This window comes from Cucurbita moschata, unplaced genomic scaffold, assembly GCF_002738365.1.
Source record: "Cucurbita moschata cultivar Rifu unplaced genomic scaffold, Cmos_1.0 Cmo_Scf00061, whole genome shotgun sequence".
In the NCBI taxonomy this organism is placed as follows: domain Eukaryota; kingdom Viridiplantae; phylum Streptophyta; class Magnoliopsida; order Cucurbitales; family Cucurbitaceae; genus Cucurbita; species Cucurbita moschata.
The window spans coordinates 418698-429609 of record NW_019268577.1 but is presented as its reverse complement, the minus strand read 5'-3'; the positions used below and the strand labels follow the sequence as shown (position 1 = coordinate 429609).

The 10912-nt window shown below is 37.1% G+C and overlaps 1 protein-coding gene and 1 non-coding gene across 2 annotated transcripts in view; one reads left to right on the top strand and one right to left on the bottom strand.

The window, feature by feature from the left end:
- Nucleotides 1-1096: 1096 nt before the first annotated feature.
- Nucleotides 1097-1168, bottom strand: TRNAP-CGG. Its single transcript has one exon. It is a non-coding gene; the product is annotated as a tRNA-Pro (tRNA).
- A 3903-nt stretch (nucleotides 1169-5071) lies between these two features.
- LOC111436995 (eukaryotic translation initiation factor NCBP) overlaps nucleotides 5072-10912 on the top strand; it is a 12626-nt gene continuing 6785 nt past the window's right edge. Inside the window, exon 1 of the mRNA XM_023074825.1 lies at nucleotides 5072-5394. Coding sequence (XP_022930593.1) covers nucleotides 5194-5394 — 201 coding nt within the window. The 5' untranslated portion in view covers nucleotides 5072-5193. The remainder of the gene's footprint in view (nucleotides 5395-10912) is intronic.

Below are 10912 nucleotides of genomic sequence, written 5' to 3'. Positions count from 1 at the left end.
CCCCCCCCCCCCCCCCCCTCTAGGGTTGCCATACCGATCCAACAACTTGGAGTGCAGTGAGAGAGGCCCGATGAGGACAGTAGGACACTTTGTGGGGGCCTTTACACAATATGCATTGTATAGGTATTGTCGGGTGGTTCCTTTGAGGGTAAGGTCCTCGAGATGTCCCCGCTTGGTTGTTATGAGGAGGTCTATCTCTCCACCCGCTTGGTCTGTCGTTACCTCCTTTTGGCATGTTGGGGCTTCCATTTCAGTGACCTGGCGGCTTATATGTTTTGCCCCCAGTGTTTGGGGCCTGTATTGTTTTTCTTTGGTAACTCGCCTCGTTCCCATAGCCTGGTGCTGGCAATTGCAGTAGCTAGATCTTGGACCTTTTTCTCGTGTATTTTTGTTTTGGCCCATGGTTGTAACCCATTTATAAAGAAGAACACCTTGTCCTTCTCTGATGTGCCCCTAATATCTAGCATCGGGGTCGAAAATTGTCTGACATAGTCTCTTATGCTTTCAGTTTGCTTTAAGGCTATTAGTTTTTCCATTGCTAGATGGTTTACGTTTTCCGGGAGGAATTGGTCCCTCAACTCTCTCTTGAGGTCTTCCCACAAGTCTATAGTGTACAATTCATTCTCGATGTCTTTTACCTTCAAACGCCACCAAAGTTTGGCGTCGTCTATGAGATACAACAAGGCTACTGTCACCTTCATGTCGTCGGTACAAGCCGGTGTGGCTTTGAAGTACTGTTCGACATCACGTCCCTCCTTGTGTGTGACAAAGCTATCGGGGCTACCAGACGGTCTTGGGCTGCTCGTAGGAGCAACCTTTTCTTCGAGTGAGATCACTCGAAACATCAGTTCTGCGATTGGCAACCCATCCAGGCGGTTACCCATTGCGTCGATCTCTACGACTTTTCCACTCAATTCTTTCACCCGTGCTTCTAGGAAGCGGATGGTGTCAGAGACTTATTTGAGGAACAACATTTCCTCCTCTATTAAGGTAAGCCGGTAGGCTTGTGCTTTGGGTGTCGACTTTGTCGTCGACATGTTCTTTTAAATATCCACGTGAATGATTTCTTTTAAACACACATTTAGTTGGTTGTGTGGGGGCATTTCGAGAATTGAACTCGAGACCTCTCGCACCCGAAGCGAGAATCATACCACTAGACCAAATGCCCTTTCATGAAGACCTATTATTTTTAGCTCCCACTTGATATGATTTTTTTTATGGGCTAAAAACATTTTATCGAGCTTTTTTAGATCATGAACTACTAAAAACAAACCGCCTTACAAAGTCAAACAAACAAGTAAATTTTGGGTGGATTGATTCAATAATTTTAATTATTTAGCCATTTTATATTAAGGGAAATTTTAAGAATTGAACTCAAAACCTCTTAAACCCAAAGCGAGAATCATACCACTAGACCAAATGTCCTTGTATTAGTTCTATCATTTTTAGTTACTAGTCCATGTATTTCCTGCCCCTCAAGATTTGTAATTGTTCCTATGAATGTGAACTAACTCTATTGTTCACGTTTGTAACTTGAAAGATTACTCTCTCAACCAACAAAACATCAAGCAGAAGCAGGTGGTACAACGTCATTCAAAGAAGAAAATTTTTCAAATGAAGAAAGTAAGAAAGACACCAACAAAGAAGACATGAAGAGTCAACAAACCGAGAAGTGGTTTTCAATATTTCCTAGTAGAATGGAAAAAACTCATCAATACTGAGATCTGCAGAAAGCGCATCAAGAGACATGAAGTCAACCTCATCCTACAACGTTGAGTTTGTGAAGAATCGTTTGATAGAGATGTCAACCAATTGAATGGGAGTGGATGTCACGATCATGATTGCCCAAGGCGTGTTTCTTGTAGCCGCATGTCGCTTGTCTCACCCATGCTTGTCAACGATTTGTAGTCATTGGCCGCATGCCCGTTTCAAACCCCTTTTATTTGCTTTCTTGTTAGATAGGCCTTTACTATTATTGTTGTGTCAATACGGGGGTGTATGGACCGGTCACCCCACAATGGCTAAAATGCCCAAAATGTACTATAGGGGAATGTGATTAGTTGTCAATTCTTCATACCTTGGTTATATGCTATCAAAGTCGTTGTTGTTGCTCATTCGCTTTTAGCTTATAACATTACTTTCTTGAAAATTCTTTTCAACATATTTCCTCGCTTACATTTTCTAAAACATTTATCTCAAACGTGACCCCAAGGTTGGAGCATACGCGATTATTGTTTGTGCAGTCCAAATTTCGCTCAGTTGACTTATTCGTTGGGTTAGAAAAAATGTTGCACATTCGCTATTCCGTTGCTGCAAAGTGAAAATGCGGGTTGCACATGAGAGTGGTGTGGCTAGGAATTTGTGGTCAAAGTTCACGTCATGGATCAACGCACGGGTCATGGCTTCCGTCAGGTTGTGGGCCAAATCTTCTGACTATTTATGTGATTTGGGCACAGAGTGTGCGTGTAGGTTGAAAAGACATGGCTGGATGCGGGTTTCGGGCTGGAGTATACGCGATTACTGTTTGTGGAGTCCAAATTTCGCTCAGTTGACTTATTCGCTGGGTTAGAAAAAATGTTGCACATTCGCTATCCCGTTGCTGCAAAAGTGAAAATGCAGGCTGTACATGAGAGTGGTGTGGCTAGGAATTTGTGGTCAAAGTTCATGTCACAGATCAACGCACGGGTCATGGCTTCCGTCAAGTTGTGGGCCAAATCTTCTGACTATTTACATGATCTGGGCACAGAGCATGCATGTAGGTCAAAAAGGCATGGCTGGATGCGGGTTTCGGGCTGGAGCATACGCGATTATTGTTTGTGCAGTCCAAATTTCGCTCAGTTGACTTATTCGTTGGGTTGGCAACAAATTTCGCTCAGCTGACTTATTCGTTGGGTTGGCAAAAATGTTGCACATTCGCTATCCCGTTGCTGCAAAAGTGGGTTTCGGGCTGGAGCATACGCGATTATTGTTTGTGCAGTCCAAATTTCACTCAGTTGACTTATTCGTTGGGTTGGCAAAAATGTTGCACATGAGAGTGGTGTGGCTAGGAATTTGTGGTCAAAGTTCACGCACGGGTAATGGCTTCGGTCAGGTTGTGGGCCAAATCTTCTGACTATTTACGTGATCTGGGCACGGAGCGTGCGTGTAGGTTGAAAAGGCATGGCTGGATGCGGGTTTCGAATGATGGTTGGACCACGGAAGGATGGAATTTGGACTAGTAAGTTTCAAATTTGAGTTTAAACCGGGCCCAAAATTGATCATACTGATATCTTCTTCCTTACTCAACTCAATGAAAATTTTTGTGACCAAGTTGTGGGGGCATTTCAAGAATCAAACTCGAGACCTCTCACACCCGAAGTGAGAATCATACCACTAGACCAGATGCCCTTACAATGGATCAATCATTTTTAGTTGCTAGTTTATGTATTTTCTTGCCACTCAAAATTTGAAATTTATCCACGTGTTCACCTACATTAATAGAAATAGGCCGTTGCTAAAAAGGGACAAAAAGCAAGCTTACTATTATGAGTATAATGAGCTAGTGTTTGTGGCTATAAGTATATAAAAAGGACATTTTGAGAATTGAACTCAGGACCTCCCACACCCTAAGCGAAAATCATACCACTAAACCAAATGCTCTTTTTGTGAATTTACTATTTTTCGTTGCAAGTCCATGTGGTTTATGCACCTCAAGATTTGAAATTTATCTATTTGTTGCAACATTGTTATATCACATCCATATATTTCTTTTATCTTTATATTAGTTTAGGGTCCTCTAACTTCAAAAGGTCACGTATAGGTAAGTCTATTTCAATTAAAATATTTTTATAATATTGTTTTATTTTTGTTTATATAGTATTTTTAAACTCATCATTTTTATTATTTTTTAAATTTCATGATCTATCCTTGTATTTTTTTTTGTACTTTAACCAATTCTCGACAAATGTTGATATTATAGTTGTTTTTAGTTTTATGACAATGTTGAACTATGCTAATATGTTACCATTTTCGCTTGTTCTTGATTGATTTTTTTTTTTTTGGTAAATAATTATAGATTGATTTGTGAACTTTCAATTATCCTTCATCTAAGATTATATCCGAATAATTATAAATTGTGGATAAATAATTTTTTTTAACAATTTTACAACCCAACCCGAATCCAACGTAAATAGGTTGGGTTGGATTGGGTTGTGAAAATTTTTGGGTTAGGTTATCAATCCAACCAACTCCAACTTTTGGGTTGGGTCAAAAAAAATCCCTCAACCCAACCCAACCCGAACCATGTACACCTCTACCACTTATTCTCTAATGAACAATTTGTTTATGATTAAATCATAAACCAAGTCTCTCTCGGGCGAATGAGAGGGTGGGTCCCATTGTTCAAGTCTCGAGATCAGTAGTTAATAGAACGACTCATCTATTTTTCTTATATAAAAAAGAGTAAATTTCTTCCCATGATATTATGTTCCCAACTCCCTATTTGATCAAGTCCCAAAACGGTAGACATATGGAATTGGCTAAAGGAGTCATTCTCACCCATGCAAATGAAAGGACAAGCCCTCACAAACAGGAGTTCATAATTGATTCACGATTAAGATCAAGTTGCATATGATCGTCTCATTAAATACTAATCTTCTCCATTAATGGATTTATAAGGAGAGATTAAATATTTCTTAGTTCAGTTTTAGACAAATTACAGAGTGGATCCAATAATATGATACCGACTTACATGTCTCACATGAATGATTTGGATCCAATAATATGTAACAATTACAGAGTGGGATGTATCAATACTGTTGTTAGAATAAGACACCCAATTTTATCCATATATTAGACCTCTTTAGATTATTACTTGAACACGATTTTCTTGTATGTCAACGTTTAAGATTACATTAATATCCATAAATTTTCCTACTAGAGATAACAATTAAATTAAAGATAAAATAATAAAATTATTGTTAGTTTATTTAGAATAGCGCACATTTGCAGAAATTAAAATTTCCGTAAGTTTATTATTATTATTATTATTATTATTATTTGTTGATATTAATTTTATAATACCAAAGGGCAAAGGCGCTGTTGTTCCCTCTCCGGTTCTCCGTTAGTCGGCTTAATTTGCAGTCTCGCAGACGCACAAAGTTGGTGACGAAAGCAATTTAGGGCACACGTAGTCCGAAGAAGAAGCTGTTGTCCATGGAGTTGGTAGCCGAGAAGAAGGATTTTGATTCTGCAAACGACAACAACAAGCTTAACTCTGCTCAAGCAGTTCTTGATTCTTCTTATCCTCCCTCAGTCGCTGCGGATGAAACTGGTAGTAATAACAATTCCAAAGAAGCTGAAGATTTGAGTGAACGCGTAGCTCGAGACCTCAAAGATGGCCTTCATCCCCTAAAGGTACTCTCTCCCTCTCTCTCGCTCGCACATACAAATATGCGCGTATAGTGTATGTGGATTTTGATCTGTTCGAAGAACTGGAAACGTACTCAGATGAATTTCTTCACTATTTTTTCGACATTGATACTTTTTTTTTATTTTTTTTTACTTTCCCGGTGGGGGACGGGTGTAGGCAAGACGTGTTGGGTGGATTGAAGGGTGCCTTTGATTACTTAAGTTTTGGTTATAATCAGGACGAGGAAATTAAAATTTCGTTGATTGATGAAATGAAGAATATTCTATGTCTGTTGCTTGTGTTCTACTTCATCGTGCTTTATTTTTAAGAGGGTTATCAATTTTCATTTTGATGAAAGGAACTTTTCACATTCGTCTGTGAAAATTGTGCCAGAGTCGATCTCTTCATTACAACTTGATGCCTTTTGCGGAGTCTTGTTCATTTTAAGAGTATGGAGCACCTTGATGGTAGTAGTTAATTTCCATGCGTGCATGTCTTATCATCACCACCTGGTAGCATGGACTCTGTCATTTGAGTCGAGTACCAGCGTCAAATTGGACACCCGTAATTGTGATTTTGAATTTCATTTATTTTATCATGGTCCTGCCATTTGGTTCCCTCAGCATGGCAAGTAACAAATCAGGATATGTCATCTATCAAGCCTTCGTAGTCTTTAGTTCCCAAGCATTGCAGCCTTTAAGTAATCCATTCAGTAGGTTCAGAGATTGTTTTGACCAAAGGTGCTACCCATTCGGAAAAAATGCTCTTCAATTTTTTATATTTATTTGGTTTCATGTATTGACAATTCTGATGGGGAGTTTGACAAGCCTGAGTGGTGTGGAATCTGGTTTACAACCATTGTGCAATCATTTAGATGATGTTAGTAAGGAATCTTATGCTGAAGCATTAGGCTTAACTTTTCAAGAGGAGCATTCTTCTAAAATTGATGTGGATACTAATTTTAATCAAGAAGTTCTTCCTCCTCTGCTCCACTACTTAGCAACTTCTCAACTCTCATATAAGCTTGTGGTCTTCAGATTCAAAAAATTTATCTGATGAAGTTAAATGGTTATCAAGTACAAATTAGTTGGTTTTTACCTATTTACATCTTCAATAAAGCTTATATCCTGAATCGCCAAGGGTCATGGTTCTTCCAAAAGATTAGCACTAAAAAGTTTCTGAGGAAGTTTCTTCGAAGGAGATAGGCTTCTCAAAGCAAGGTCAAATGATGGCTACTACAAAAGAAAAGGTAGCAGGGGTTAATTAAGTACAAAAGTTGGCTGGCGTCGATTGTGAGCTAAGTAGGAGTTGTTAGCTCTTAGTTGAATTGTCGTTTATAAGCTTAAGCAGGAGTTGTTAGCTTTTAGTTGATTAGATAATTTGTTGGTTTATGGGTTTGAATTTTGAAGAATTTTTGTCTCCTCATCAAAAGATGCTCCTACTAGCTCCTCCTTGCATCATGGCATTTTGGGATTATTTTCCCAGGCGATGTTTGGAAGTAGATTGATTTTTTCAGTACATTGAAACGGGTTGTTAGTTTTTGGAGTGAGAGGTTTTAAGAAATGAGTCAATATTCTTTTTGCTCATACTCTTCAACATTTGCATTCAAAACAGGAAGATGGTTTCATTGCTGATTTTTTGTGGAGAGTTTGGTTATCTTAATTCTTAAATTTTCTTTGGCTAGATCGTTTTTTATTATTTTCTTTTTTTGGTTCTATGTTTAATTTGGTATTTATTTTTGTTGCAACTTTGGTTCTTCTTTCATTTCCTTGTGGAGTATGTATCATTTGAGCATTAGTCTCTTCTCATTTTATCATTGAAAATTTTTGGTTCTTGTTCGAAAAAAAAAAGTAAATTCTACTTTAAAGTAACCATTTTTTTGAGAACGAATTTCCTTCAAAGTTAGTTACTTGTTTTGTTTCACATTTTGAGATATGAGATTAAGAGCTTGTTGTATCTACAATACATAATTTTAAGAGTTGATTGATTCTTGGTCATGGAAACTTGAAGCTTTTGTGTAGGTAACATTTTTTTACATCATTTGGTCTGAAGATGAAGTTTTCTTTATTGAAGAAATGAAGCATAATCTGAGAATTTCTCTTTCATTCTACCTTTTACGTTGGTTTGTAAGTTATTTGGTAGATCATTGCAGTGACCCGTGCATTCCAAATTCTTAAAACTAAGTTAGAGATGAATTTGGTACTGCGCGTCTAGAAAAGCAGAAGTCCTCTCCCGTATGGTTTATTGAGTGTGTTGTTTGGCCACCTTCAGGTGGAAGGAAGTTGTTTCATGTAAAAGTTTGTCTATTCCAAAAAGGATGGCTGATTATCTGGGAAATGTTAAAATATTTCCTAGGAAAATTTTTATTCGTCTAATGCTCTTTTCTGGCTGTGTCCGAGGAAAGACCAAGTAATAGCAGTTATGTATAGGTTGTGAAGAAGAAGATGGACATACATTCTTCACGGCTTACCTCATAAAAATAAGAGTTTTTTTTTTTATTTTTTGAGTTTGAAAAGCTAAATATGAATTTTGTAATGTGCTGGTGGTCTCCAGTCTGTTTGCTCACAATTATTGGAAAACGATCAAAGATGCTTCAGAAGAGTATTTCCAAGTCAAGTCCTGGTTCAATCCATTCCTGCCTGATAAGGCTTTATTGAAGTTGGATGATAGTATTGACAAGTCGATGGAAAATGAAGATTAGTTAGTGGTTCCATTTAAAACTCAAAAATTGGTCGAGAAAAAAACATACTCATTTAGAATTTTTCAAGGATATGGAGGTTGGATCTCTATAGAATATTTTCCTTTGACATATTGGAAGCTCAACACGTTTCAAGCAATTAGTGAATGTTTTGGTGGCCTTCTTAGTATTTCTTCTAAAACACTTAATATGCCTGATTGTTTTGAAACTTTTATTGAAGTCTAAAGGAACATTTGCAATTTTCTTCCAACAACCATTGAGATAATGGATAAGAAAGATTGGAAATACTTTTCTTAGATTTGGTGCACGACTTCACTAAATCCTCCATACTCCACCAAAGTTGATTTTTCTGTAAATGACTGTTCAAATTCTATAGATTTAAATAGACTTCGACAGGTACAGGAAGATGAAGTAGTTATTTCGCACCGCAAGCTACAAATTTCTATTTTGCCAGTAGTTAATGCATTAAATGATCATAGCATGCACGGTCAGTCTCATCTATCGGCCTCCCTTGATACTTTAAATGAATTTAATGCTGCCAGCATTGTGGTTTTAAAGGATTCAACTGGTTCTCTCTCATATCTCAATATACATTTATTTGTTGATGGGTATTATTCCAAAGGTTTGGATCCATAACATTCCTCAAATCATGCTCCTTTCATCCCTCCTGAATCGTCAACATTAAATACTGTGCTGGTTGAAAATTGAGCAATGGAAAAATCAGATTTAAATGTTACAAATTTTGTTTCAGAACTGATTAATATGAGCTAGACCAATAGTTCCTCTTTTTCTCTTGATGAAGCTTGAGCATTGAATGATGCGATTTTAGTTGAGACTTGATTGATGTGGAGACAGTGACTAATTCCTCTTCCATAACAACAAACCTCAGAATTCATCATCGGCTATTCCCTACGCCTATTGAGGTTTAAATTCCTTAAAATATTCGACAAGTGCAAAGACGAATTAATGAAGTCTCTCCATTTCACTACACTCAACAAAAGAGTCAGCTCCTCTTACTTTCCCTATTCTATAAAATTCGGCATTTAATGAAAGATGTTCTGAAGGAATCATGTTCTCGACTTCTAATAACAATGTCAAGTCAAGTCTATTCTTCAGAAAATGTGAATCAAATATCCTCCAAAACGAGCTCCCAACATCACTCTCAATAAGATTTCTCCCTTCCTGGTTCAAATGTTGTTTTAACTAAAGGTGCTTTTCCTCTTCCAATTGTGCAGTCATGTGCCTTCATCACCTTTGATTGATTCAAATGGGTGATGTTAGTTTATGTAGTGTGGGGACTATCTCTCAACTCTTGGAGTCTCAGAATGTTGGGGCTAATAATGATTGTTTTTCTGGAGGACTCTTATGCAAAGACTTTTGGTCTTCTTTTTCCTGGTAATGAGAATGAACCTCCAGTAACAAATTCACCTGCTTGTGAAGCTCTTCTAGCAAGTACTTTTCCTTCACCAGCAATCCCGAGTAAATTCTCTTCTTTCATTCATATCTGTAGTCTTTGAATTCGTAGTATCCCTCCAGTGTCTTCAATTGTTTTTTAACATTTATTTGAGTTAATTATTGTGGTGCCAACAATGAAAGTTATCATGGAATACTAGAGGCTTTAGGGATCATTCTAGCTTTGAAGAAATTTACTCAGCTTCATTGCCCAGATTAAGTATTAATTCAGGAGACCAACATTGCAGTTTTTGGCTGAAAATTGATCAAAATCTTTGATTGATAGGCTTTCTGGTTCAAAAGAATGGGATCAATTGTTCGACCATTCAACGGCATTGAGATGAACTTGTATTTTTTCTTGCCACTTTCCTTATGGAAGCCAGTTTTGTTTGGGAGCCTTTCTTTTTTGGATTTTGTAACTGTCGGTCGTAAATGTCAGATTGTGAGTTTACTTCAGCAATTATCCTTTGTGGTTCAATGGAAATTCTATCCTAGAACACATGGGGGTTGGGGGATTATCCGAAAATACTCTGTTTGAAGTAGTTTTTGCAGCATTGTTGTCCTGACTGGGCTTTTCCACAAGAGTTAAATGTTGATATTTTTACTTCAAAGCTCATTAAATTCATGTGGAGTTCCAAATTAGCATTTTATGTTCCGGTGTTTAATGCTTTGGTTGGACAAAAGATGGTCGATATAACATTTAATTCAGTGTTCTCCAAAGGAGCTTTGGATGCTCCGGTTTATAATATCTTTGGTTAGTTATAGGCTAAAGTCAAATTTCAATTTAAGCGGCCTTCTAGTCAGGAAGGTATACAGCTTATTTGCATGAAAAGCTTTTAAAAGATGTCTCGCTGGATGAGCTAGTGGCTGAAAAGCTTGTAATAATATATGAAGCATTTATAGTTTTATTATTCCCAGGGCTTACCTCTATTTGATTGTAATTGCCTCCAGGTTCTTGATTTTTCTTTTTCTTTCTATCTCTTAACTCGCTTTGGGAGTTTGTATCCCTTAAACATTTCCTTTTCATTATATCAAGTTGTTTCTTGTTAAAAAAAAAAGTTCTAAGAAATAAGCCAACAAACAACTTAAACAAAAAGCTGTGTTCATCTCTTTGAGCCATTTTTACTTGCACAAATTACCTTTTTTCGATTTGTGGGATGAGAAAACACAATGGAACCTCAATCAGTTCCAGCTCTTCAATAACTTTGTTCAAATTTATTAGAAGTCATGAACATGATTCCTCGATCAGTCTGAGCTTTTCAATTATTATATGAATGACATATGTTGTTATTGGCAAATTTTCTAATTTGGAGTCTGGAGTCATCTAACTTTTAAATGATCGACGGGAAGTTTTTTTTTTTTTTTTTTTTTTT